We start from the raw sequence: 27,921 nt of genomic DNA, 5'->3' as shown, positions 1-27,921 counted from the left end.
TTATATTTGTAGAAAGGAGTGTGAATTGCAAACTGATCAAGGTTTATGGTTTACTGTCAATGTCGATTCTATTTAAAATAGTTGACCTATAACCATGCTATAACAAATGATCCAATTGTCTTGATGATTGTGTTTGAAGATTTCAATGGGAATCTGGTGCGTCTGGAATGCCAAAATGGAACAGTAAAGTTGAGCATCTTTCCAATTAACTCGGTGTTGTTGTTTGTGAGAATGTATAATTATGGATGATTGGTTTTGCTCTCGATCCTTTTCTAGCCTGGCCCCTTGATGTTCTTTGAGCCTGATTTGAGACTGCTTCAAAATAAATAAAAAATAATTTAGAGAGATGGGGAGTTAAAAAAAGGAACAATGTCAATTTATTTTTGTTTTCATTTTTATTTTGTCCATAATGAATAACCTTTTCATGAATAAGCATCGTTCCCACTTGGACGCAATGAGGTAAGCGCGACGCAAGATTTGATCAATCACAAGCGATGGATTATTCGAAATCGCTAGCTTGTCATTCGCGACGAGCGATTGCGCTTACGTCGTTCTTTGCGTCCAATGGACTAATTTGTAATACACCAGGTAGCCTATGTTAGTTCAACGTTTTGATAAATGTTTCGATCGTCCTAAGGAATAAGAATGCAGTAAGCTGGAAATGGTCGGGGAATATGTCAGATTAGGGCATGGGAGGGGAATTGGGTTGACATTGATCCGGATTCAGTTCATATACCATTTTGAAAAGGTTCGACAAAATAGGCCTATAAATTCAGCCAATAATAATTCTTTTTGTCTATTGTGTGAATAATACAAACATATAAAACACAACCAAAGGCCTATAGTCAACGAAATATGTATTTTGTTCATTTTTTATAAACATCAACACACAGTTTATGAATATAATTATAGACCTGTCTTCTTTTTTCAAACAATGCTACTTCTTAGAGTATGGTATTTCATTCTCATTAGTAGTAGAACTAATTACTAACTGTAATATTTATTTAATTTGTTTCAATATTGATCTCAAGGCATTACTAGGTTGAAGTAACCTTTCGTTATGCTTGGTTCCCACTAGGACGCAACGCAAAGTGATTTGACCAATCACAAGCGATGGATTATTCGAACAGTAGCGCGTGATTGGTTAAATCGCTTGCGTTGCGTCTACGTCTTTGCGTTTCGTCTCTAGTGGGAACCAAGCTTTATCGTCACACTTTGGACGCAATGACGTAAGCACAATGCAAGCGTGTTGACTAATAACAAGCGAAAATACAAATAATCCATCGGTTGCGATTGGTTAAAAGTTGCGTTGCGCTTACATCCTTGCGTTGCATAGTAGTGGAAACCAAGTTTTATACGTAGTCTTTATTAATTTTCATAATCAATGATTGGATTTCAAGGTTTTATAAACGTTTAATTCTCTTCTAAAGAATGAATTTATGAATATTATAGTAGCACGTCATATCTATCTATGGCGTGCCAAATGACTTTGCGTCATGATTTATGGGACGGAATACAATAAGCACACACAATACAGGTTAACTAAATAATAATAATAATATCCTAGATTTATATAGCGCCTAATGTTGTGAAACCTCTAAGCACTGACATTATTACCCCAGTCATTTTTTCCTGATCAAACACGTATGGAAACATACTCCCATAATGCAGCTAGTAATCTGCTAGCTGCTGCACAACAAAGTTGTGTCTTGATCTAACAGGGTACCCATTTATACACACCTGGGTGGAGAGAGGCAAACGTAAATAAAGTATCTTGCCTAAGGATACAAGCAATGCGACGGGAGTTGGATTCAAACCTCGATCTCACGATCAGTAGTCGAACGTCCAACACACTGCGCCACACACCCTATGTATGAACAGCCATCTAACATAATCTGTTCTTGTCAAGGTATCTTATGATATCAAAGTAATAAAGATTTAACTTCAATGATGAACATACACATGTAAAAATTACCTTATAATTATTACTACTAGTACATAAATTAAAATGATAGTACATCTTCAATTATTAGATGAGACCATTAAACTCTATTGCATTTCTTACTATACTATATACATAATTCACAATAATATTTTAAAGTACAGTTTCTAAATTATACTTCAAATTTCATAAATATAATCAATTTATGTATATCAATGATATATTTTAATTTGTACATGATTAGATATATTAATAATTATTTATTATTAGTTATTTGTTTTTTAAGCGTATTGCCAAGGAATGGTAAGCCTAATAATGTAATCAGACTATCTTAATCATGGTATGTTTCTAACACAACATTACACAATAAATTGCATAGCTATTGAGTCTAACAATCATTCTGTGCATGTGCAGAATGACTGTTAGACTCAATAGCTGCATAGTCTAATGGCTATTCATGAAATAACAAAGTTTGTAAAACACACAAAGATTCTCTTACATAATAAAATAAAAGTATGTCGTAAATCTTTCACACGATACTCTACATAAATGTAAGATAAACATACATACAGGGTTCTCTACAATTCTTTAGCAGTAAAGCTGTTTATGAGAAAGAAAAAGCATTAGCTTGGATTTGCTAAGCCTCTAGGAGATTAAACACTAAACTCCACTCATTATTAAAGTCATACGCTAAATAACACCAACTAATTCTTAATACTACCATCCCATTTGCTTGATTAAAATCTTTTTTAAAATTCTCTACTTGCACAATGGTAAGAATTCTTCTGTTAGACTTCAATTTGATTGAATAACCATATACTGGTCTATGTTCTAGACAGCATTTCGACATAATAGTGGTAAAAAGTTAAACATTTTGGCACACATGGCGTTTCATAAGTATAATACTTCAGCTAGAAACAAAGATTGAAACGCTGGTGGAGGACAACATAAAAAAGACAATAACTACAAACTTCGGGCAGGTCTAACCATATACATACAACTCATCTAATTCGCAAGTGCCTGAAAAAAAAAATATATAAAAATAATTTATTAAATATACAAATAAATCAATCGATTATGATCAACTTATTGATTGGAAAATAACTAAAATATGTGATTTGAAAGAAAATATTTCAATTCAACTATTAAACAATTAATCAGCTAATACAACTACAAAAATCAATTGTCCAATATAAAATTAATCTATTAAAAATAAAATGTTGCTTTTTAATTTTACAGAATAATCAATACAATCAATAATAATCAATTCATTACAATTAATAACATTATTGGTCAACACAATGTGCATCCATTAAAAGCATTTTTGGAATACTCACAACTGCATTTTCCAAATTAATAAGACGCGTTGTTGTATCACATAGCTGTTCATCACGGGCATTCAACTCCTGTTAGAACAAATACAAAAAGATTTGAATTTTAATATAGATAATTTTATATTAAAAATACATTAAAGTCTCCGTTGTTAGTTATGCATATACTGTATATATGAATTGGGTAGAAAATGGAATGGCAAGTACTGGCAGTCCTTAGAAAATGACAGAAAGAGTTTCTCATTATTGACTTCACTGTTAATAAACAAAGAACAAGACAGATCATAAAAGCAGACATTATATCATGCAAGCTACAGGATAAGCTGTTAAAGTAATTACTATTGCCCTAAATCAAACAAATTAAAAAGCAAAACTAATTGTTTCTAGTTTTGTTAGTTTAAAAACAAAACTACTACTATAAAATAAAAAGGTTATCTTGCAATTATAACAAATACATAATCGTACTTGAGCAACTAAACATAATGTGAAGCTGTCATTAATTTGATTAATTATTAAATAATGGTAATTAAAAGTAAAACCCTGCCCTTTCTCAGAAACAAAACATGCAGACATCTCCACTAAAACACAAACAAACAAATGAAACTGAAATTGAGAAATTCAATGACTCTATGATATTGCAAAATAAAAGGCTACGCTACAATAATAACGCATAACCTCCCTAGAGCAACTAAAAATAATGTGAAGCACTTGATAATTTACTATTTTGTCAAAGTAAAATATTCCATATTTTCTCAGAAACAATCATGCAGACATCTCTACTAAACACAAACAAACACACCTATGCAAACTATTTTGAGAAATTCATTGATTCTATGACACCAATTGCAATGCTGACATACTTTCATCAATATAAGTAATTTCTTAAGCATACACAATTAATAGCTAAAGAAAAATTAATTAAAAAATGATTCCTCATGATTTTGATCTTAATCTGGCACCACTTATGCTCAATGAGAATCACTTTAAAATAATTTGACTTTAGTCAGGCTAACCTCTTTGAATTTCACTTTCCGATTTTGTTTCTTAGTAAAATAAAAAATAGTAATAACTTTATATAAACAATTTTAATAAAGGAGTTTGATAATTAGATGAATATTAAAGACAAGATTTTTGCTTTTTTTTCTTTTCACTGTTGTTAGAGCTAACTTTTTGTTTTTGCTTGTTGTGATATGGATGTAATATTTCAGAAATAAAAAAAATAGTAGTGAAATGTGTAAATGACAACAATGATGATGTGGTGGATATAATGATGAGGATGATTTTAGTGAATTAGTGACAATTGTGAAAATGGTGAAAAGGGTGATAATGATTGTGACAATAATAACGATATATGACGAACATTTATCTTCAACACAATACTTACTGCTTTCAGTGTTTCAATTTCATAGTTTTTACGGACAATTTTGTTCTTGGCAGCCTTGGATTTTGCTTCTTTCTGAAAATTCAAATTCATAATTTCTGATTCAAAAATATAAAAAATGATAAATGAATATTTATATGTGGAAATGATAATTTTATGATGATGACAATGATACTAAGTTGAGTGACATACTGTACCTTTGGTTTAGGGTCATCAAAGCATTTATGTTTTGGCCACATTTGAGGCGCCTTTTCGTCATTCTCCAAGTGAAATGTCTGGAAAGAAACAATGGATGATTGTTAAATGTACTGAATAACTAACATTATAAACAGTATGGTGTGGTACAAACTTATGTAATACTGTAATTGGTAATTAACATTTCTTTAACTAGAGCATAGAGGCTAAGCGAGTAAGAATATCTTCTAAATATTCAAAACAGTAATGTCTCTTTCTGACCAATAGGTAAAAGTTCACAATAAGAGACTGACTTAACAGGTGTAGTTATAGTTATTCACTAGTGTTGTTACCTTCTTCGATTTGATTGCTCCATTCAGACGCTTTTCCTGATCGAGCTGTTGCCGTGTCCGCCTCAATGTTTCTCGCAAATAATGCGTTTCTTCTGAGCGCCCTCTGACATCATCCTAAACGTAATCAAATTTAAATCAAAATCAACCTTTGCACAATGACCTAAATTGAAGTTCGCTGATTGGTTGGAATACATTAGGGGCGGGGCAATAGAATCAATTCAGAATTTGTAAAGTCTGAGGCAATAGATTAATGCTCTGTCTACACTATCAAACTAGTTTGACAAAAAAGTGTGATGTGCCCAAATATGGCAGTGATATGCCCAAATATGGTAGTGATATGCTTAAATATGGTAGTGATGTAACATCATCATGTCCTTATATGGGCACATCACATAGAGTTTGATAATGTGGACAGAGTCTTACAGCTAGAGATTCCACTTGGTTTGACTTTTCATCAGCAACTTTCTCCGCTTCTCGTAATCTTTCTAAATCTTTCTCATAATCTCGTAATATTTCATCCTTCCTATCAAGACGTTGGTTCAGCACTTTAATTCGACTTGCGATGATTTCGTTGGCACGCTGTCGATCATTCACCAGTCGTTCACGCTCATCCTGTGGTAGATGCGTCATGCTGTCTTGGCCGCTGATTTCACCGAGGCCAAGTAAACTCGCACACGTCTGTGCTAGATCTAAATACTAAGAACAAAGTAAAACAGTCTACATAACTAAATAATAGTTAATAAAGTTTTCAATTACATCAAGTGACTGTCTGTAAAACACATTTAGAAAATTTGCAGCGGAGTGAATTTGTCCGTGATGGCAGAGAAAACTTGTACAGCAATTGAGTTTGCTTTTGTTTGATCGTGTCACCGTCACAGGTTTTGTTATGTTTATCCGTATTGACAAAATAAATGAAATGAATTTGATTATTTACTGAAGTTATCACAACACTGACTTGTTTGTAAGCATGTGCAGACACTTCTTTAATATATTCTGTGACATACAATCAATCTCTTTATAATAAATTAGGAAGATTTTGATTTGCGACATAGGAACATTAATGTTGGTCTCTTCAGACCTAGAAAATGGCAAATGTGTGTTCAGGAATAGAGCATGGAGTAAAGTATTCTTTACTCCATGAATAGAGTGAGGAAACATGTCCCTCAGCAGACAATGAATTAACATGACATAAATAGGTCATAGGTCACAGGTCATCGCAAATCATAATTTTTTTTTACGTACTGTTCGTTCACTATGCTCCATAGCCTGCTGGGTCTCAACCCGAGCGCTTCTCTCTACAGCGGTCGTTGACCCTGACATGGTGTCAAGTGACCCTCTAGCCCGTGCTACCTCTCGGTGAAGAATAGACTCGGGAGTGTGGTTATTTACGTCCGTGACTTCCGCTTGTTTGGCACGCATTTCTGCAAGTTCCTTTTTCAGTAGAATGACTTGTTGTAGAGCTTGGTCATGAGTTGGTACTAAAAACAACATAATTATATAAGTAAAGAATAATCAAATAAAAACACAAAAATAAAAAACAAACACAAACACAAAAATATATATTACCAAAGGTGAACGACTTCACAATAAAATGAATAATGATAAAGATTACAACTGCTGATTGTGAGTAAAATACTTTAAAGATGTATTGTCCCCCTGAAAAAATATTTGTTTTTGTACATTTTTTGTGTGTTGAATATGCCATTTTATTGTCACATAATAGTTATTTACTTTAACCAAAAATTGGATCAGGAAAAAAATAATTTACCTGAAAAAACTGTAATTTTAAACAAAAAATAGTCAAATTGAATTTAATAATTTACTTTTTTTTACTTATTTTTTTTCTACATAAATGATTAACTTGTAAAATGCCTTATTCAAAGTTTTTTTTAATTTAATACTTATCTTCCTTTTTCATATTTTTGAGGGAAAATACATCTTTATGTTGAATTCATAGAGGTGTAATTTTGTAAATAAATCTTGTGTTTTGCTAAAATCAGTTTATTTATTAAAAATAAAAAAATAAAAAATAAAAAGAAAATAAAATGATTCACTGTAGCATTGTTTGCAAAGGTTTTCCAAGTATAGCTACCAAATAAATTGAACGTCGCTAGCATTTAAATGGAGTTGACATTTTTATATTTGAAAGTTTTATAGAAATGTATGTGCAGATTTCACATAACTTTTTTTCATACAAAAAGCATCATTATTTCTACCACATATATTTAAACAAAACTAGTCTAAAACAAATGTAATTGAAAAAGACAATTATATACCGTATTATAAATTAAAACAAATGTGTAAAATGGTTGTTTGGTGTCAAGTTATGCCAATAATATTTGTCAGGCTGTAAAGCTCTGTCTACACTATCAAACTTTATGTGACAAAAAGAATGTGATGTGCCCATATATGGACATGATGATGTCATATCACTACCATATTTGGGCACATCACACTTTTTTTTGGTCAAAATAGTTTGATAGTGTAGACAGAGTTTACAGTGTACTATACTACTATGCAATAATTGATTAATATAATAAATACTAATAAAGCAAAGCAATATAAAAATAAGCAATATGATTAATACTATGCAAATATGTAATATGCAAATAAGTAATATGTAAATAAGTAATATGTAAATTAAGGCAATATACCATCTGATAGAATGACAGGATTGAAATCTGAGATGAAGAATTTAAACCACAAAAAAAGAGAAAAAAAATATAGGTATTGGTATATTATATTATACCAATGTTATTGGTATATAGGTATATTAATACTAAACATACACTACTGGTTGAAAATATATGAAAAAACAATTTTTAAATGTTAATAACCCAATTTATCTCCAATTACTGTTCACAATATGATGACCTATGACCTGTGATCTAAATTTAAAACAATGATATGAATTCTATTGACCATAGAACCGAAGCAAATCTACGAAATGTAAATGTTTGAGAAATTAATTTTTATGATAAATTTAAATTTGTTTTACCAATAATAAGAGAATCTGTACCAACTATATTTGACAAGGGCGCTACAAAATAGAAAAACGATTTCATTTTAAAATTATAAATCATTTTTTATTAACATTTTATGTAAAGTATTTTGAAGTAAAATGTTAAAAAGCTAATCAAAAGAAATAAAAAATATAGTTTCTAATAAAAAATACTTACGTGCTGGTCTGTTGACCTCTAGACCTTTGATCCTTGACCTGAGTTCAGCAAGAGCCTCTCGCTGCCTGCTGATAACTTGTTCATGTCTCTCTCCACGACACTGAGCGCCAACTGACGACAGCTCACTTGTGATCAAACCCTTCATTAAATAATAAATATATTGAGTCTTTAACAATTTTAAATATTTTCATGTTTCAATTTATTTTTTTATAAATTTGATATGGCAAGATAAATGAAATAATTGTTGGGTTAGTTGAATCCAAAATTATGAATTGTTTAAAAAAAAATTACGATTATTGTAAACTTATATTGAATGTACAGTACCTCTTTCTGAACCTGTTGTAGCGCCCTCGCTTTATTCTCTTGTTCTGCCGCAAGTTGATCCCGTAATTGGATAACCTCATTAGCAGAACTTGTTAATGTAGTTTTATGTTCAGCTAGATCTTTACTATGCGTCCTATTAAAAAGATATTGTATAAGTAGAAAAAGAAAAGTATAAATTGATAATATGAAAACAATTACCAGTAAGTCAGTTACACTGGGTATGAGACGCCTCATACCAAATTGGTTATGAGGAGCCTCATACTCAATTATCAGTAACCAGTCAGTTACATTGGGTATGAGGAGCCTCATACTCAATTATCAGTAACCAGTCAGTTACATTGAGTATGAGGCGCCTCATACTCAATTATCAGTAACCAGTCAGTTACATTGGGTATGAGGCGCCTCATACTCAATTATCAGTAACCAGTCAGTTACATTGGGTATGAGGCGCCTCATACTCAATTATCAGTAACCAGTCAGTTACATTGGGTATGAGGCGCCTCATACCCAATTATCAGTAACCAGTCACTTACATTTGGTATGTGGCGCCTCATACCCAATTATCAGTAACCAGTCAGATTACATTTGGTATGTGGCACCTCATACCCAATTATCAGTAACCAGTCAGATTACATTTGGTATGTGGCACCTCATACCCAATTATCAGTAACCAGTCAGTTACATTGGGTATGAGGCGCCTCATACTCAATTATCAGTAACCAGTCAGTTACATTGGGTATGTGGCGCCTCACACCCAATTATCAGTAAATAGTTACATTGGGTATGAGGCGCCTCATACCCAATTATCAGTAAATAGTTACATTGGGTATGAGGCGCCTCACAAGGCATAAAATATTTCTCATTAAAACTAAATTTCATACTCAAGTTCTTTCTTCAATGAGTTGATCTCGGCAGTTTTTGTGTCCACAAGTTCAGACAACTTCATAAGTTGTTGGCGTTGTGTTTTCAATTCTGCGTCTTGTTGCCTCATCACAACTCGATTGTTTTCCATCTGTTGTTTCTGTTTTTCACTTAGTTCTCCTAAAATAACAAATCACAACAAATTTTATGAATCTACTTAACTTAAAAAAAAGTCAGATGTTTCGTCTTGACTTGTCGGTGCTGTTTGAGTTGAATCCAGATGAGACAAGTCGTCTTGAGCGTCAGACATAGTTTTTAGGTCGTCAGGGGAACATTAAACATGTTTTTCTCGCACCGAGACAACTCATCGGGCATCGTACGTCGATGTCCGAGTTGGACTTTACTGCTAACAGAGTCTTACAGTAATTGGAAACAGGAGAGATTTAGCTTTATGGTGAGAGAAACAAATTGAAAATTCTTACAATTTTAGGTTCTATCAAGAAAAGAGGACTTTAATTACCTGTCATGTCTGACAACCTTGCTGACGCCCCAGCAAGATCTCGTCTCAGACCGTTAATGATCTCCTGACGATTCTGAGCTTCTTGTTTGACATCATTGTTCTCATTTCTAAACAAACCACAAGATTTAAAAACATTAAATAATATTAAAATATTGATAATTAAGTGTTTTTGTACATGAGATTTATTCTGAAGCACATAGGTTTTACGCATACACTTAATAAGTGCAAATTTATTATTATTGGGACAGTATTAGAAAAGAGCATTTCCATACTATTTAAAATTTACTGATTTCTAATTTGAAAAATATCCAGTATCCGGGAAGAATACCTGGAAAGACACAAGAAGAATATATTTGCTATGTAGTATTTAAAATAAATTCTTTAGGCTTACTTAAGAACATTAATAAGACGTTCCATGGCCATAACGTCTGCTACATTTCCATTTATCATCACAGGCTTAGGAGCAATCTTAGGCTTAGCTCCCAAGGCCTCCTTTGCTTGCTTCTCTCTCAGCTTGGCTACAGCCTCTCTGGCCTGTTTAGATTTGTCTGTAAGATGAGAACAAAGGTTATACAATGCTGTAACACACTGACTCTACAAGAAGTAAAGTTATTTTGTATTTGCTTGTTAGGCATTCCATGAGATTTATAAACTTTATTTTTAACACATGTACATACTGTAAAAATGTATTAATTCATAAATATGATATTTTACTTTAAAACAAATTTAGATTTTAGCTTCTTTTTCAGTATTACTGCACCTACAGGGACAGCACTCTTTGAATATAAAGTATACAAATAGAATCTAAATTACCTTCTAATTGTTCTTGGCTAATCTTGAGTTCATTCTTTAAGTCTTTGCACTCTTTGCTGTACTTGGTAACTTTCTGTTCCAGCGATACGATTGTGAGGCCGTGTTGTCGGACCTCTTCTTTGAAGGCAGCAGCATCTTTTGAGTGAGATTCCTTCAGTTTTGTCATTTCTTCCAATAGCTTGCTCGCTTCTGATCTCATTGTTTCTTCCTTTGCAATTAAATCCTCTTTTAATTTATCCTACATAAGCAATAACCAATTAAAATTGAAACAAATTGTTTGTTTGTTTTATTGGTTTTCCACACACAAAATATTACAATCACATGATAAATAATATAGTATTCGATAATTGAAATAACAAAATTAGGATAAGGTGGTGTGTGGATGGAGGCCAAAATAAGTTTGTTAAACAAACTTTAAGTCATGGCCACCGGTTAAAATTAAAATAAGTTTAAATGGTGGTGGTTGAAAAATATAGCAGATTGTAATTGGCAAATTAAACATTCTATGGAGGAAGGATGAGCAGTTTGAAGCTATGATGATACACATTCACAATTATTCAGCAATATATATTTACATTGCAGGGACCTTACAGAGAAAAGTTTATTATAAGTAAAGTATATTATAACAAAATATCACAAAGAAAATTATGAAAAAAAGATTCATACAAGTTGAGGAAGAAAAAAATATACATGCAGTAACTGAGAATACTGCAGTAAAAATGACACCAACCTCATTTTCTTTGTATGATTTAATTTCACTTCTTAGATCTTTTTCGACTTGAGACAATCTGTCTTCACTGGCACTTTTTTCAACAAGTGTCTGAAAGAAAAAACAACATTTTAAATTACCATAAAACAGTAATTAATATTACTTGGCTAAAATTCAGTAACATTCCAAGATCATTTTTTTTCAGAACGATCAAATATGAGGATTTCAAAGACATTTTATATGACCAGAACAGGAAGCCTATCCTTGTCTAATTCTTCTAATTTTCTTGTTCAAGAATAAAACTTTGCTTGGTTCAAAGCAACGGCATAGGCGCTCTGCAAGTAATTCAACCAATCACGATGCAATGAATCATCCGACTGTTGCTTGTGATTGGTCAACTCACTTGCATTGCCTCCAAAGGCAACAAAGCTTAAAGGAGGAAGCTTACTTTTCTTAATTCCTCTAAACTTGTCTCTTGTTGTTTTATCTTTGTTTGGTTCATCTTCTCATTTTCTTCTTGCTTCTTCACTTCTAACTTTTTGCTTTCCTCTATTGCTGCTTCCAATTTCTTTTCACCTTCAGAAAAAAATTATTATGGAACTTATTGGAAAAATGGATTTTATTTGATTTTCAAATGTCAATTGTCATTTTAAATTTATGGAACTTATTGAAAAAATGGATTTTATTTGATTTTCAAATGTCAATTGTCATTTTAAATTTATGGAACTTATTGAAAAAATGGATTTTATTTGATCTTACAATTTGAATTTTCTTTTAAAATTTAGCCTAATGATTATTTTTAGTTTCACAAGTCCTGTAAGTTGGCAGGACACAAAAAGGGAACTAAATCACTATGGCTAAAAGCATCTCTACTACTACATTAGGTAAGCATAACAGTCTCTAGCCTTAAATAAAAATAAGAAATTAATTTTTATCCTCTTACTTTCCAGACGTAGTTCTTCAAGCTGATCCTCAAGTGTATGTTTGTGTTCAGTTGTCAGTTTTTGTATTTCAGCTTGGGTTTCAGATCGAACCTTCTCCTCTATCGTACTCAACTTGTTGGTGATCACTTCCTTATCCTTGATCAAGGTATCACATTTACTGTTTAATTTCAGTATAAAATCACTCATGGCTATGAAGAGAAAATAATGTTAAAAATACGGTTATTACTCATTTCAAAGAGAGAGTGTATTACATGGAAATGTATATTATCATGATAGGATACCTTGTCTATGAAGTATTTTGTTTTAAATTTCTAATTAAGAGAAAAGCGAAAATAAAGATTGATCAACAGCAGTGTAGGGGAATATGAAGGTAATATTAATATAATAATAATAATATTGAACATTTATAAGGCACCCTTTACCGGAGTCTCACAGCACAATATGAAAAGAATAATTATTGACAAAGGTGAGTTTTCAGGAGAGATTTGAATTGAAAAGGTGATGGTGTGTAATGGATGAAACAAGGGAGTTAGTTCCAGATCTCTGGTGCCTGAGCAAAGAAGCCCATAGGCACGGATGATTTTACAACTTGCCAAATAATATATATATATATATATATTGAGCTAGGTTTGACAACTGAAATAATTAGAAGGAATGAGATGAGCTGAAATCTTTAAGAATTTAATAAGCATTTTATTTTACTGTTTGAAATAAAAATCTAAATTGAAATCAAACAAGTCTTACATTCATCAGCTGACTTCACATCACAGCCACATTTTTCAAGAGCCGACTCATACTCCTGTTGCCATGCCAACTCATCCTGCATCACCATGGCTATAATGTCTCTCACTCCCTGCAGCGATTCCTCAACTGTGACCGACTGAAGCAGCTTCACCTCATCTCGTAAATGACTGCAAGATCTGCCGCCCTCCTCAAGACGTTTCTGTGTCAAAAAAAGGATACCTTTAGATCTATTGAAATTAAAGGCTAGCGTAAAGTGTAAATACCAGTGGCTGTATTCACCATTCACACTTAGGCTAAGGGAAACACTTACCGTTAAAAGTTAAAATCAAAAAGAAATCTTCTATCTAAGTGAATACAATTTAAGAGAAATACTTAAATGTTTATTGAGTTGGTGTATATGTCTTACAAACCCTTATCAACTCTTATCTTAGACTGGAGGATATGAAATGCAACGGAAATGGAAAACTAAAATATTTAAACTGACATCCATACATACTGACATTTCTTTTAATAGGGATTTCCACTAGCAATGGTACTCTCTGAGTATCTCATCACGACGTCTCCATGGATCTATCAAATGTCTCAGAGAATCTTACCTCTGATTGTGTTAAATGTTGCTTTAAAGCCTTCACACTACTCTTTACTTCTTTCTTGAAACTTTCCACATTTTTTACAGATTCTTTCATCTCCTTTATTTTGCTTTTTACTTCAGTTCGTTCATTAATGAGTTTTTTCATCGTATTAACAAGAACATCGTCGTCTGTTTCATCAGCATCTGGCATTTTGTATCCAGGAGCTGAGAATGTAGTTTGAAGAATGCGTGATCTCAAGCGCTCATACTAATAAAGAAAACCAAAGATAAATAAACAAAATTCTATTGGAATAAAAACAGTAGACTAAATGGAAAAAAAAAGTTAAAACGTTTGTTTGCACACCTTGTTGTAGATAGAAAAGATGCTAAAATATTTATATAAAATGCTATAATCTTGCTTGAAATATTATGTGTATACACACTATGTATCAGCTCTGTCGGCTCAGACCAAATGGAGAATTAATGATTAAAGCTTGTCAAACACAGCATCTGCATCTAAATGACATCATTTATTGTACTATATCCAAATATGGAATGTTTTTAAAATCTTGTTTATTGCCACATGGCATTCAAACATTATCCATTTTTGTTTGCAAGAGAAAATTCTTTTCCTTCCTTCCTTCATTTACTTATGTTCTTACTTTCTTTTCTGCTTCTACAGCTTCTGCTTTTAATGCTCTCTCTGCTATCTCCATTTCTCCCAATTGAGACTTTGACTGTTCTACCTCAGTCTTCATTGCCATATGAACCTTAAAACAAGATTACAATTATGAAACAAAAAGGCAAAAAAAGTCATCATCATGTCCATATATGGCCACAGCACATGTTGTTGTCATACAAAGTTTGATAGTGTAGACAGAGCTTTAGACTAGTTTATGTTTGTGGGTATAGAATGGACACATGTTTAAATATCGAAGCATGGCAGGCTACGGGCGCTTGACCTTTGACAATGGATGAATGTTAGGAGCAGGAACCCAGTACAGTTTTGATTTCACGATCATTGGGGAAATTACTTTGTGATGTGGTTAAAACCATAACAATAATACAATTTTGTTTTTGTTACCTGTTTCTCGTTCTCGGCAGCTGCTATAAGATCATCAATTTCTTGTTGCTTAGTTGCTGTCAATCTTGTCTGCTCCTCAATCTTGTTCTCTAGACCTTTTAATTTCTATTCAACAAGAAACAAACATAATCTTATTAGATCATTTAAAAAAAATCATACAGTATTGTCATTACGATAACCATAAGCAAACTTCACTATCCTTCTTATAGGTGGAAATCCTGTTCACAAGACAAACATATACACAAGACCCTCTACATCTTATTACAAGTCTTTGAGAGTGGAGCTGCTTTTTGTCATGGGAAAAAATCTTGACATCATCAGGATCTTAACCCAGGTTCCTGGGATTGTAAGACAAGCATTAAAACTACCAAGCCACAACTCCACTCATAATCACTTTATTTCATGAGACTTACAGTACATTAGCAACGAAGAACACATTTTTGTTAACAAATCTAGTTTGCAGTGTTTAGTTTTACAGATTTTGGCAGCATAGTGGTACTATAAGCATTTTCAAAAGATTATTAAAACATTTAAAGAAAAATTTAGAATTATTGGCATAAATACAAAATAAAAGCAAAACAATTCATTTGTTGAAAAAAAAAGTGATCATTCAGTAAACTGAAATTGATTCTTCTGGTATGATGAAAGATAACATTCATGCAACAATAACATTATGAAAATGCAGCATATGTATATAATAACATAAGATGAGATGAGAGTAAAATTGTTACGATAAATATTGTATGATAGAAAAAACGCAAATTCATGCAAACATTCTGTGAGTAATATAAGCTGAACAACTGAGAATATATTACATTATAAGATAAGTAATATATAAAAATATAGTAAGATATTAGTAAAAAGCGTAAAATTGACAATAATTTTTCATTTGTTTGTATTCCAATTAATTTGCAATAACTTAAAAATAAACATTTTGTAAAAAAAAACAGTAATCAAGTGATTAAACATTTATTTATATTCTTATGTGTAATAAATTATTTAATTGTATGCAATATTAAAGTGACACTAAGCACTTTTATATTATTTAGATAGGTTATGTTGGTTAAAAATTCTTTGTTGATTAGGTATTTTCATTTAAAAAAAACTTGAACTTTGCAAAAATACAATTTTAATTTAGTTGAAGGCTAGACTAAAACAAATCAGATTAGAAATTTAAATTATTATTATTTTTAAAATAAAAATTATTTCTATAAACTAAAAAATGCTTTGTTACACATGTGCCAGTGGTAAGAACAGAAGCAATGACCTAATATGGTAACGACCAAATAAGGTGATGATCAAATATGGCAACTTCCATATTTAGACCAACTTACACTCTTAATTGAGAAAAGTTGTTTGTCTTGTTTTTCAATTTCTTCTTGTTTCTTAGAATCTATTTCAGTTTGCTGGTTAATGAAAAAAAAATTTAATTCAGACTGCACACATGTTATTTTCACACAAACGTGTGTAAACACACCTCTAGAAACATGTGTGAACATACTTCTAGAAACGTGTGTGGACACACCTCTAAAACTTACATGTTTTAATGTAACTATCTCCCTGTTCTTTAATGCCATTTCTTCTTCATGTTTTTTTGTTTCTCTAACTCTCGAAAACTGTACATACATAGACACATAGATGACATAGTTATAGGAATGTAAAGTTGATATGAAAAAAAATGAATAATGAATAAATATGGCAGAAAAGTGTAACATGCCCATATTTGTTTTAATTTAATGCAAAATGATCCATGCAATGGAAGTACAGTATCATGTTATAGCCTCCCGAAAAATCTTTAACATTTTAACTAAAAAAATCTATATTTCAATAAATGGCTGTAATTAATTTATTATAATTAAAGGCCTTTGTAAAAAAAAAAGGGGACACCCCATGACATATGAATGATTTAAACAACAATGATAGTGCAACAGGTGTTGTTGACAAATAAAAACATTTAATGTACATATTTCTAGAAACTACTCAACAAGGTATTGCACCATTTTTGTATACTCTATTTTCCCCCCAATTTATTTGTATTTAAGACAGGACCACAATGTAAAACAGGTTTTTCATTTACCTGATTGTGTAATCCGGGATAAAGATGTTGAATAATAAATAAATAATCATTATTATTTTGGCCTAAACATATTCCTAGAAACTACTCGGGAGGTAACTGTATTGGCTATAACAACCGTTCTAGGCTTAATAAACATATTCATAGAGAGGTGTAACAGTACAGCTATTGGCTAGTTGACCCCTCCTGACATCTGAATAGTGATAAAAGGACCTTGGACTTGTAAGCCAAACAACATATTTAATAGAACGTACCTTTGCAGTCATGGCAGACAGAGCAACATCCTTCTCTCGCAGCTCTCTCTTTACGATTTCTATTTCTCCTTTCATGCGGTTCACAGCCGTCTCTTTGTTGTTCATGTCACGATTTAATGATGTCAGCAACGTCGCAGTCGATGCGCGCTCCTTCTTTAACTTTTCCACTTCAAGTCGTAGGGAAACTAACTCTTTTTCGCGAGTGTTCAAAATGCTTCGTAATGTTGCCACATTCTCCATGGGATCAGAACTCTCAGGTTTCATTTTAGACATCTAATTAACAAAAAAAAGTTTAATTAATAAATGTGGAAGCACACCAGTCAAGTTTGGCTTGTTGTGTACTCACCGTCACACCAAAAATATTTTATATTAAACTATTATATACTTTTATTTTCTATCTCAATTACATCCAACAGCTCTGAGCCAATTACTGGATGTATTAAGCTCTGTCTACACTATCAAACTTTATGTGACAAAAAAATGTGATGTGCCCATATATGGATACGATGACATCATATCACTACCATATTTTGGCACATCACTACCATATTTAAAGTTCATTAATTATAATTGGTACATGATTGGTATAGTACATAAAAACAATAAAAGTTACAATATAATAAATATAGAATATTTACAGCATTATAATTATTACCTGAATTTTAAGTGCGTTGATTTCAAGTTCTTTCATATGAACATCGCCCTCTAAAGTTTTTATATGCTCAGCATAGCTGTTATCAGGTGCAACTGTATTATTATCTCGTATTTGTAGGTGTAGTGTATCAATCTCATCACGTAAACATCCTATAACGCTATCTTTTCGCTGAGATTCTGCTTCAAAAACAGCTAAACGATTTATCTCATCTCCCATACGTAAAATCTTTTGTTCCTAATGAAAATAAAATATAGTAATATTTTATTTACAGTAGCATCCTTCCTTTGGTACACCCCTATTCAAGGGACACTTTCCCATGGAATACAACAAACACGAAGAGAACGCTTTACTGGATTCCCTAAAAGGACGCAACGCAACAATGTAGGCGCAACAGAAGTGAGTTAACCAATCATAATCAACAGTTTGGATGATCTATCACATCGTGATTGGTCAAATTTCTTGTGTTGCAGCTTAAGTCCTTGCGTTACATCGTAGTGAGAACCAAGCTTAACCAGTTGAAATTGGTTTTTGCTCAGACATAGGAGCAACACAAGTGAGTTGACCAATCACAAGCGACGGTTTGGATGATTTATCGCATCATGATTGGTCAAATTGTTTGTGGAGGGCTTACATTGCTTCCAGGTGGGATTAAGCTATAAAATTGTTATATTTTTTCTTATGTGGCCTTCTTACCTTCTCATGTAGCGCCATCATGTCTGTGACAGGTGATGCACGAGTGTTTGGGCTGCCGCTAAGATTGGTCTGCTGTGATGTGAGGACGGTCCGTGCTCCAGATGAACTCACCCAACCACTGGTCACTGGTTTTAAATAGGAAAAAAAAAATGTAAAAAAAACGAAACTTATATAATAAGTAAGGATATATGGTACTGTAGTTTGGTGCTTTCATACATAACTTGACAGTCAAGTTCAATTCCAACATTACTCAATTAGAGTAAGTTAGAGTGTAATCTTAATAAAAAATATAAAACTAATCTTTTGCAGTTAAATTTCAGGGTTTCATTAAAAGCTAAGGGTAGAACTACTGTAGCAAATATTTAGTTAAAAATGTCAACAAAATAATACTTACCTCTTCTAGGTGGAAGGGGACTATTTGTAGGGCTAGCCTGTGTCACTGTGCTAACACCCCCTGCACTACCACGTCGACTGCCTGCACTCGAGGGCCTAGGCCTTGGCGGTCGTGGGGCCATGTTAACAGTAATAGGTTGACTAGATGGCTGCCATGGTGTTGACGACCAAGCCGATGATGTCACAGAAGGTGCGGCTGGTACGGAATACGGAACAGTGATCGCAGGTAACTGAGATTGAGAAGTCGTCCTCGGGTCAACACCATTGTAGGAACTTAAATGCGGGAAGGACTCTTGCGCTGATATTGGTATCTCATGGTTTATTGTCGTTAACGGTGAATTCCAAGCAGCACGCTGCTGAACAGGAGGGTATGTCACCTGCGGAGCGTTCTCGACGTCAAGTTGGTATGGTATACCACAATAACCAAACCGAATAATGTCTCCCGGGGCTAGACGTACAGCAGCGTTCTGGACGCGGCATTCGTTGACGTATGTACCATGTGCGGTATTGAGATCTTGAAGGACGTAGCAAGTCTCTTGTTCACTGTATTCGATGAGCGCATGCTGAGCTTCTATAGCAGGTGACTAGAAAAAAAAATATTGGTAAATTGTTTCATATACAATTTGCAAAGGGAAACCATTTGCAACATCCAGGAAACAAAATAGGATGTTAGGATTGCATGGGTGAACTCCTATATAAATTAAAATAAACTAATTTTTCATTTTTTAAAAGATATTTTATAGTCTGTGAAATATACCCCTGGCCTATCTCAAAATATACTTTATTAGCTCAATACAGTACTTTAATTTTACGTTTAAAAATACTTTATCAATAAAAAATAGCATCAACATTTATTCAGAAGTTTTGAATAAAGACTTAAAAACACTTTGATATAATATTTCAATGTCTTAATTATTTGTATGTAGTACCGGTAATAATTATACTATGGTTATATTATTATATTGTCAATTTTACTACAACTATAAATGTTTATTTCATATTTTCTTTTTACTGTGTTAATAATATTACTGTACTGAATGACAAAACACAACATTTGTGTGGTTAGTGTATATGGCAAATTAAAATTTAAGAATCAAATTCCCAATGCGTACAATTATTTTGTATGCATTAAGTCAAATGAATATTTGAGCTATTGTTATTAAAAAAATATCAAGCATCAATTTTAATACAGACAGTATTACTGTTTGCTGCTATGGTAACCATACACAACAAATCCCTGGTAAATGAAGCAAATAAAATGATGTCATATTTAATATTAGATAACACTTGAATGGTTGAATACAATGGAGCAGAGAGATAAAGGTTAGTCTTAATGGGTAACCTTCAACCAACCAAAGAAGAAGCATCACAAAAAATCAATATTTACTGTCTGTCATTCTGTCAAAGGATTTAAATTCAAATATTTGTTTCTAACTGTTTGGTGAAAGTTTGCTTTTCAAAATCAAAATGTTTGTTTTGTTTAATTATATCCAATCATAATGCAGGATGAACATACTAAATCTCAGGGGCCAGCATTCTGTGTCTATTGGCTACAAGAAACTGATTCATCAAAACAATAAATAAAACATTAATAAAATAGAAGTAATTACAAACAAAGTGAATTTTTTTCATGAAACCAAATAAATATTAATATCATTTTAATAAACCCTTTCACAGTGCAGTGTTAATCTCACCTCTATGCAGAATTTTGTTTTAATAGAAAATCAATTGAAATCAATTTTAAAAATACTAACATTTTTTTAAACATTTTTTTGGGAAAGAGGTTGGTCTAGGGTGAAACAAAAAACAATTGGTAACTTGCATAACATTTTAAAAAGAAATCATGCCTTTTATTGTACAGTAGCAAACTAGTGGTTTGCTATTTAATGGCAATGTAGTTAAGTTCACTGGTGCTAATGCACTTGTCAATTGTATGACCCACTATACAACCCCTGGGAGAGGTGTGTCAATGTCCGTCACTTTACCACCCAAAATATCATAAAAAACATGGTCAAAGTGCGTCAAAATGGGTGCGTCATGGTCACCTAAAGGTAAGTCACATTTTTGACGCAGGGGTGCATCATCATGGTATTCATAAGGACAAATGACGCACCTCTCCCGGGGGTTGTATAGTGGATTATACAATTGACAAGTGCATAACAGATTACTGTAGATGTTACTCTGTAATACTTACAATGTAATAATAAAAGATAGTTTTGCCAGAAGTTTGGAAAAGTTACATTTTAATGGTTTGTTTACAACATTGTATTATGGAGTGAGTGCAGAGTCTTTTTCTCACTCCTGGTAATAATTTTTTGGTGACAGATTTTTATTACTAAGTTTTTTTTTCTCCAAAAATGAATTTCTATTGAAATACTTTGTGACTTACAGGAATGACAATGTCACACTTTTCTTGTCCAATCACAGTAACTGTTGGTGACAATGGTAGTACACCCTCAGTGCTCTTCAAGAACCCCTTTACCATTGTTTATAATGTTCCCCTGGGAATAAAGAAAAAAACATTAGAAAAGTTTAATTGTTGGAAAATACTAAATAGGCCTAGGCCTATATAAATATTCACCAGTAAATACTGTATGTTAAATAGGCTTTATTTTCCAAAAAAAAGAAGACATATTTCATGTGAGCAATAAAAAGATGTATGAAGACACTATTTCATGAATCTGTAATTTTATCTGTGTTCTTAAATTGGGCCTTTAAAAGTATTGATTGAGCTCTAGCTAGTAGAGGCCTAACTAAATTAAAGGTCAGGTTCCTGGAAATTGCTATTTTTTGGGGGATTTATTGTAAAAATTTTAAAAATTACGCTAAATAAATCTAGGACTAGGCTAAGCCTAGTAACTTCTAATCCACGCCACCAGCTACAAAAATGTCACTTTTCAGGATGAAGAAAAATCAGCAATTATTTACTTTTTATTGTAAAAGTAGCCTAGGCTAGGCCTAGCTGTGCGAGCTGCATATAAATTTCTAAAAAATAAAGGCTGTCAATTTCTCAAGCTATACCGCGCGCACCCCTCAGGAATGTTTCGCGGCCCATTTGCGGAACGTCACTCTAGGCCGGGACTAGACTACTACGTACTAGCTAGGACCTAGCTAGGCTAGGCCTATACTATAGTACTAGGACTAGTAGTAGGATAGGCTAGGCCTAGGCTAATAAGCCTAGGCTAGTGCCTAAACTATATTTTAATTTTAAGTAAGAAGAAGCGGATGCGGATTAACAAGCAGCCCGATATGAATCTGCTGGCAGACACAAATACTTACTCTCAGCTTCGCGTATATTATTTTCTAGAAACCTTGATAAAATCTACACAAAAATAATGTTTGATTTCAAACTGTTTATGTATTTTTTCGGCATTTCACGTTTTTCATCAGCAAACAGCGCAGAAACGTCGATAGCGCATGCGTAGTTCCAAGGGAACCAAACAACTCCCCAGATATGGAACGCTATGAGTGCAATCAAGTGCAATTTATTTGTTTAATTTAATTTAGGCCTATATACTTTTATTTAGTTTTCAAAATGTTATTTCAGCTACATCCAAATGAAACATACACTAAAAATGACAAAATTATAGCTTTAGGAACTCTAGTTAGTACGTTCGATCCTGAGTTCTAATAAGGAGCCCGCATATAATTGAAACACTATAAACTAGTATTTTCAAGTCAGGACCGTCATTTAGGCTAGAATCATCGATCCCTAATCACGATATCGTCACCACTGTAATGATCGTCCGATGTTAATGATCGTAACAAATATCAAAGCATTTAAAAAAACATATTATTCAATGACAAATAGAGACGCCCAGGCCAAAGAAGGGTGGGATGAGCTGTGATAGAGTGGAAGAAACGTCTATTTTACTAATTTCTGTAGTTTTATGTGAATTTTAACTTTGAACAAACGAGAATAATTTCATGTACTATATTTTTTTTGACAATAATAAATGAAATGTATTGTAATAGTGTACCACAACACAGATACTGTATGATCATAAGTTAAATATATTTATTTAGTGATTAGACATCACGCCATTGCCATAACAACAACCTTTGGTAAAAAACCTTGCTAATCAGCCCAACGCCCTATTTTATCAGATATACGTTGAATATAATACCTCGTGATTTAGGACTTGAGTATACTTGATAGCTCTTTGTTCTATAAGGTACAACGACTGAGACGAATAGAAAACTGTTCACAACAAAGAACATTAATTTTGACAATTCTAGATGGAAACATCGATGCTTTTAGATAGATCACCGTATATTTATATTTTTATGTGAGAGAAGCAGAAAGAAAACTGAATTGACAACATGGCAACAGGTAATGTAACAATTGTTATTCATGTTTCATTAAGTTTTGAAAATAATAATAATAATAATAATAATAATAATAATAATAATAATAATAATAATAATAATAATAATAATAATAATAATAATAATAATAATAATAATAATAATAATAATAATAATAATAATAATAATAATAATAATAATAATAATAATAATAATAATAACAACAACAACAACAACAACAACAACAACAACAACAACAACAACAACAACAACAACAACAACAACAACAACAACAACAACAACAACAACAACAACAACAACAACAACAACAACAACACCAACACCAACACCAACACCAACAACAACAACAACAACAACAACAACAACAACAACAACAACAACAACAACAACAACAACAACAACAACAAAAACAACAACAACAACAACAACAACAACAACAACAACAACAACAACAACAACAACAACAACAACAACAACAACAACAACAACAACAACAACAACAACAACAACAACAACAACAACAACAACAACAACAACAACAACAACAACAACAACAACAATAACAATAACAATAACAATAACAATAACAATAATAATAATAATAAATTGTAATAATTTCTTTCTTTTTAAAATACTAGATTTTAGTGTGGACTTAGTGAACTTTTCAGAATGGTATGATAAAAACAACCTGGTCAGACAGCTGAAGGTTTTATACCACGATTTAATTTCAGTAGCAGACATAGACAAAGCCAACACAACGATAGATCTACTGAATGCATTGAGGAAAACAGGACGTTTAAGCCCAGGCAATCTGAAGTTACTTTATGAAACGATAAAAGTAACCCAAACGTTTGGAGCTATCAAAGTTTTTCAACAATCTTTCTTCGAAGTTCAAGAAATACAAATTATAAATTTCACCCCATATCGACACTGGATTGCAGATTTTGGAAACGAACTACGAAAGGCTGCTGTTCAGAAAGTTGATGCACTCTACAACAATCCTTTAAAGAAATATGAAGACTCTTGGAGTATGATTATAGACTTAGAACAAAGACAAATACTTTGTGAAGAAAGAAAAGAAGAGTTTATTAACACTCTTAACAACATTGGACTGGCATCAACGTTGAAATGCCTGACACAAGGTATGTAATAGAAACGTGTTAATTGGAGAAGATTATAAAAATAGCCTATATGTGTAAAACATTCACAATAAAGGGAGTAGACCTAGTTATTATCGTCCCCAAGCGTAAAAACTGTGAATTGGATTAGAACAATATAACATACAGACAGGTGCACCTTCAAAACTTACTAGGTTTACAGATTTTCTCCTACGTACGTATTTCATTTTCTTTCACTTGGAATACAAATTATCGGTTACAAAATAGTTGTGTATCCTCCTTATTTGTGACCCTTTTGGTATTCACAATCACTACAAACACAAATATTCAGTGCCTTTGAATGCTGATTGTGTAGGCATATTATTATTAGATTAAATATCGATATTAAATTCAACATTTTCACTACGTAACAATTATTGTATATTTATATTTTTTCTTGTTTGTTATTTAACAGAGGAAATTTCGAGAAGTAGTAGTGGTGACACAAGGATGCAAACAGAGGAAGGTAACATAGGTTATACTGTTATGTAGGACATTAGAGTCAAAATGATTTAATTGGTGAAATCAAACTAGAGAAATTAGTAATAGATTGATAAATTAAATGAAATTAAATTAGTGATTTGAAATGTAATTATGGAAAGCCAAATAAACCCAAAATAATTCAATTCACCAATTCATTTTTTAAACTCAAATCATAATCGTGCAGTTCAACAAAATCTCAATTCACTTTTAACATCCGGTGACGTCCTAGGCAACAAAAGGTAAATTAAGAGTTAAAGAGGCCAGAGTACGCATACAATAACTCTTCTTCCATTCCTTATGTTATAATAATGTTTTATCATCAGTATTCTTTAAAGTTAAAACAATATGCATACCTGTAAGGAAATACAGGTATCTCACTTATGTGATTGGTGAATACGGCCACTGGGGCTTATTTCATCCTATTTCGGATTTGTGATAAATTTATTTTTCGGTTTGCTGCCCTCTGTTGATCATATTTTCCGCTAAAGTTTTCTTCTCTTCTGATTTATCAAACATTGTGTTTGCCGCCCTCTATAAACCTAAATGCGTTACAAATCATATCATAAGAGAAAGCCTCCGTATACCAGAAGAGTCTGGTATAACTAATAATAATAATTACTTGAATAACTTTAAGTGAGTAATAGCAAATTATTATTAGGCCTACATTATACTTCCTATGAAATTATCCAGGCCTGTAACAAAATCTTAACAACATTACCATATCACACCAGTCCCACCCTTCCCACTTATATTAAGTTTCCTGGACTTTCTGCATTCTCACTCCTGAGGACGATCAAAGTGTATTGATCGAAACGTCGAGAAACTCAACAGTTCTTTTCAGAACTAATACACGTGGTGTACCGCAAACTTTATATCAACATTCGATTTCGCCATGCAAACCTTCAAACAATATAACATATTATCAGTAAGAATAATTTTCTGAACATTTTTTTTTTGCATTTATAAAAGATAGAAGAATAGCTGCTTATTATATAAATTAAAATCGACATAATAATAAAAAACATGCATTATAACATATCATCATTAAGTATAAATTTCTGAACATCTTTCTTTGCATTTAGAAAGGATTGAAGAATATCTGCTGCTAATACAAAAGAACAACTGCAGGCAGGCCGGCAAATTTACACCAGAAACAATGAATGAGAGATGCACAGTTGACGTTTCGCAAATGTTCACCGATATGGAACTACTGAAAGAACGTGAAAACAATACAGGAAGCAATTCAACAACATTAGAAAAAGTGGCAAATGCTATACAATCTACACCTGGATGTAGAGCCCTCATAGAAGGAGAGGGGGGTATTGGAAAAACTACCATATTAAGGTATTTATCGTACAACTGGTCTGGTCAATCAATTAAAGTATTTGAAGGTAAAATTGTATTTCTTTTAAGTGTTAGAGATTTAGATAAAGATGACAACATATTTGACTTAATTGTAAAACAACTGGATTTGAACGATTTCAGCAGGCACACGAAACTTCCACGAAAATCAGAGTTGATTGAGAATTTTCTAATAAAACATGATGATAAAATCGTGCTGTTGTTAGACGGGTTAGATGAATTGAGATTTAATAACCAAAGCATAATTAGACTTTTCATCAGAAAAGAAAATTTCAAAAAAAGTACTGTGATACTTACATCCCGAGCAGAAAATATAGATAAATTTATAAAAGAGTGTAATGTACATGTAAGAGTTAAGGGATTTAGTAAAAATAGCATAGGTGAGTATATTGAAAAATACTTCGAGCATTTTGAAAAACCAGAATTGGGAGAATCCCTTAGATACGAATTGGATATTGACACTTATCGGGCTGGAAAAAAACATCCGGAAGCGTATGCAATGTGCAAAAACCCAATGCTACTTCTTACAATCTGTATGCTATGGGAGGATAATCAAAATCTTCCTAGTAATAATACTGATCTTTTCAAACAACTGTTTCTTAGTATTTTAAATCAGTTTAACAAAATAGAAAATGGTCAAAAGATTACTAAATTTGAAGACATTCCAACGGAATATGTAAATTCTATGATTTTGTTGGGAAAATGTATGTATGATAACTTGAAAGTAAATAAACTTTCAATGACTAAACAAGATTTGACTGATAAACATTCGAACACAAATATAGTTGACCTAGCCCTAAAACTTGGATTTGTTTACGAAGAAGCACCACTTTCAAAATCTTATTGTGAAAGAATATTCATGCCTCCTCATAAATTGATTGTAGAATCATTGGTGGGATTTTACTTGTCTAAATTATTTGAAAGTGAAAATATAAAGGATGAATGCTCAGATGTAAGACAATTACTTATACCATTGGGGGATGATGAATTGGATGAAATAAAAAGCAAGTATTTCAAAGTTGCGAGACAGTTTGCACTTGGTTTTCTTGATGCTGCAACTGTTGGTAAATATTTAAAGCGATGTCTCACAAAACATTTCCCATTAAGAATGAGAAGTAGAATTTGGAAGTTTTTTTTTGGCATTAAGATTACATACAGGGAAAGATTGATTGCGAACATTTTAGACATTAACCCTCATCGTGATGTTGGTGTTCGCATTTACAATGTACCAGGTGATGTATTTAATATCTTTCTTACAGAATGTTCGCTCGAACAAGTTCAATTAGCATTAGTTCATCTCAATATCTATGATAGTAAACTTCACAACATTGATGTTAATTCAATGTCTTCATTTCTCATTATGTGTCCTAAGCTGAGGAGCCTTGCCATGATGGATTGCAATCTATCAGGTGAAGTAATCAATTACTTGACCGAAGAGTGTTCAAACAGAGGAATCATATTTTTAAAATAATTTTACAATCCTATTATACTGTATACAATTTATATATAATTATATATAAACATCACCATTATAAAACTCGCAGAACGTAAGTGTCATTTTGGAAATTCCCGTTAGAATTGCATCTGTAAT

The 27,921-nt window shown here is 32.3% G+C and overlaps 2 protein-coding genes across 3 annotated transcripts; one reads left to right on the top strand and one right to left on the bottom strand.

The window, feature by feature from the left end:
- Positions 1-854: 854 nt before the first annotated feature.
- LOC144834796 (forkhead-associated domain-containing protein 1-like) lies at positions 855-22,378 on the bottom strand. 2 transcript variants are annotated; one of them, XM_078689742.1, is made up of 28 exons: positions 22,279-22,378; positions 21,389-21,500; positions 19,001-19,583; positions 18,607-18,731; positions 17,914-18,147; positions 17,259-17,531; positions 16,469-16,546; positions 14,931-15,035; positions 14,509-14,616; positions 13,872-14,114; positions 13,276-13,474; positions 12,531-12,719; positions 12,036-12,163; positions 11,609-11,698; positions 10,879-11,116; positions 10,457-10,613; positions 10,066-10,172; positions 9,566-9,725; positions 8,685-8,817; positions 8,361-8,499; positions 8,180-8,221; positions 6,424-6,659; positions 5,605-5,877; positions 5,182-5,295; positions 4,852-4,929; positions 4,658-4,729; positions 3,280-3,348; positions 855-2,962 (listed from the first exon to the last, which is right to left on the bottom strand). In XM_078689742.1, exons 2-28 carry the CDS (start codon positions 21,482-21,484, stop codon positions 2,948-2,950), a joined length of 4,284 nt encoding a protein of 1,427 aa, XP_078545868.1. In that variant the 5' UTR covers positions 21,485-21,500; positions 22,279-22,378; the 3' UTR covers positions 855-2,947. The 2 variants fall into 2 exon arrangements, with proteins under 2 accessions (XP_078545868.1, XP_078545869.1); XM_078689743.1 differs by lacking the exon at positions 8,180-8,221.
- Positions 22,379-23,322: 944 nt separating this feature from the next.
- LOC144835659 (NLR family CARD domain-containing protein 4-like) lies at positions 23,323-27,801 on the top strand. Its single transcript, XM_078690733.1, has 4 exons — positions 23,323-23,332; positions 23,967-24,470; positions 24,901-24,951; positions 26,051-27,801. The coding sequence occupies exons 1-4, from the start codon at positions 23,323-23,325 to the stop codon at positions 27,799-27,801; spliced, it is 2,316 nt and encodes a 771-aa protein (XP_078546859.1).
- The last annotated feature ends 120 nt before the right edge of the window (positions 27,802-27,921 follow it).

The sequence above is a fragment of the Antedon bifida genome, chromosome 2 (genome assembly GCF_963402885.1).
Source record: "Antedon bifida chromosome 2, ecAntBifi1.1, whole genome shotgun sequence".
Classification (NCBI taxonomy): Eukaryota; Metazoa; Echinodermata; class Crinoidea; order Comatulida; family Antedonidae; genus Antedon; species Antedon bifida.
Note: the sequence above shows the minus strand (reverse complement) of the source record. Positions and strands in the feature narration are given on the sequence as shown.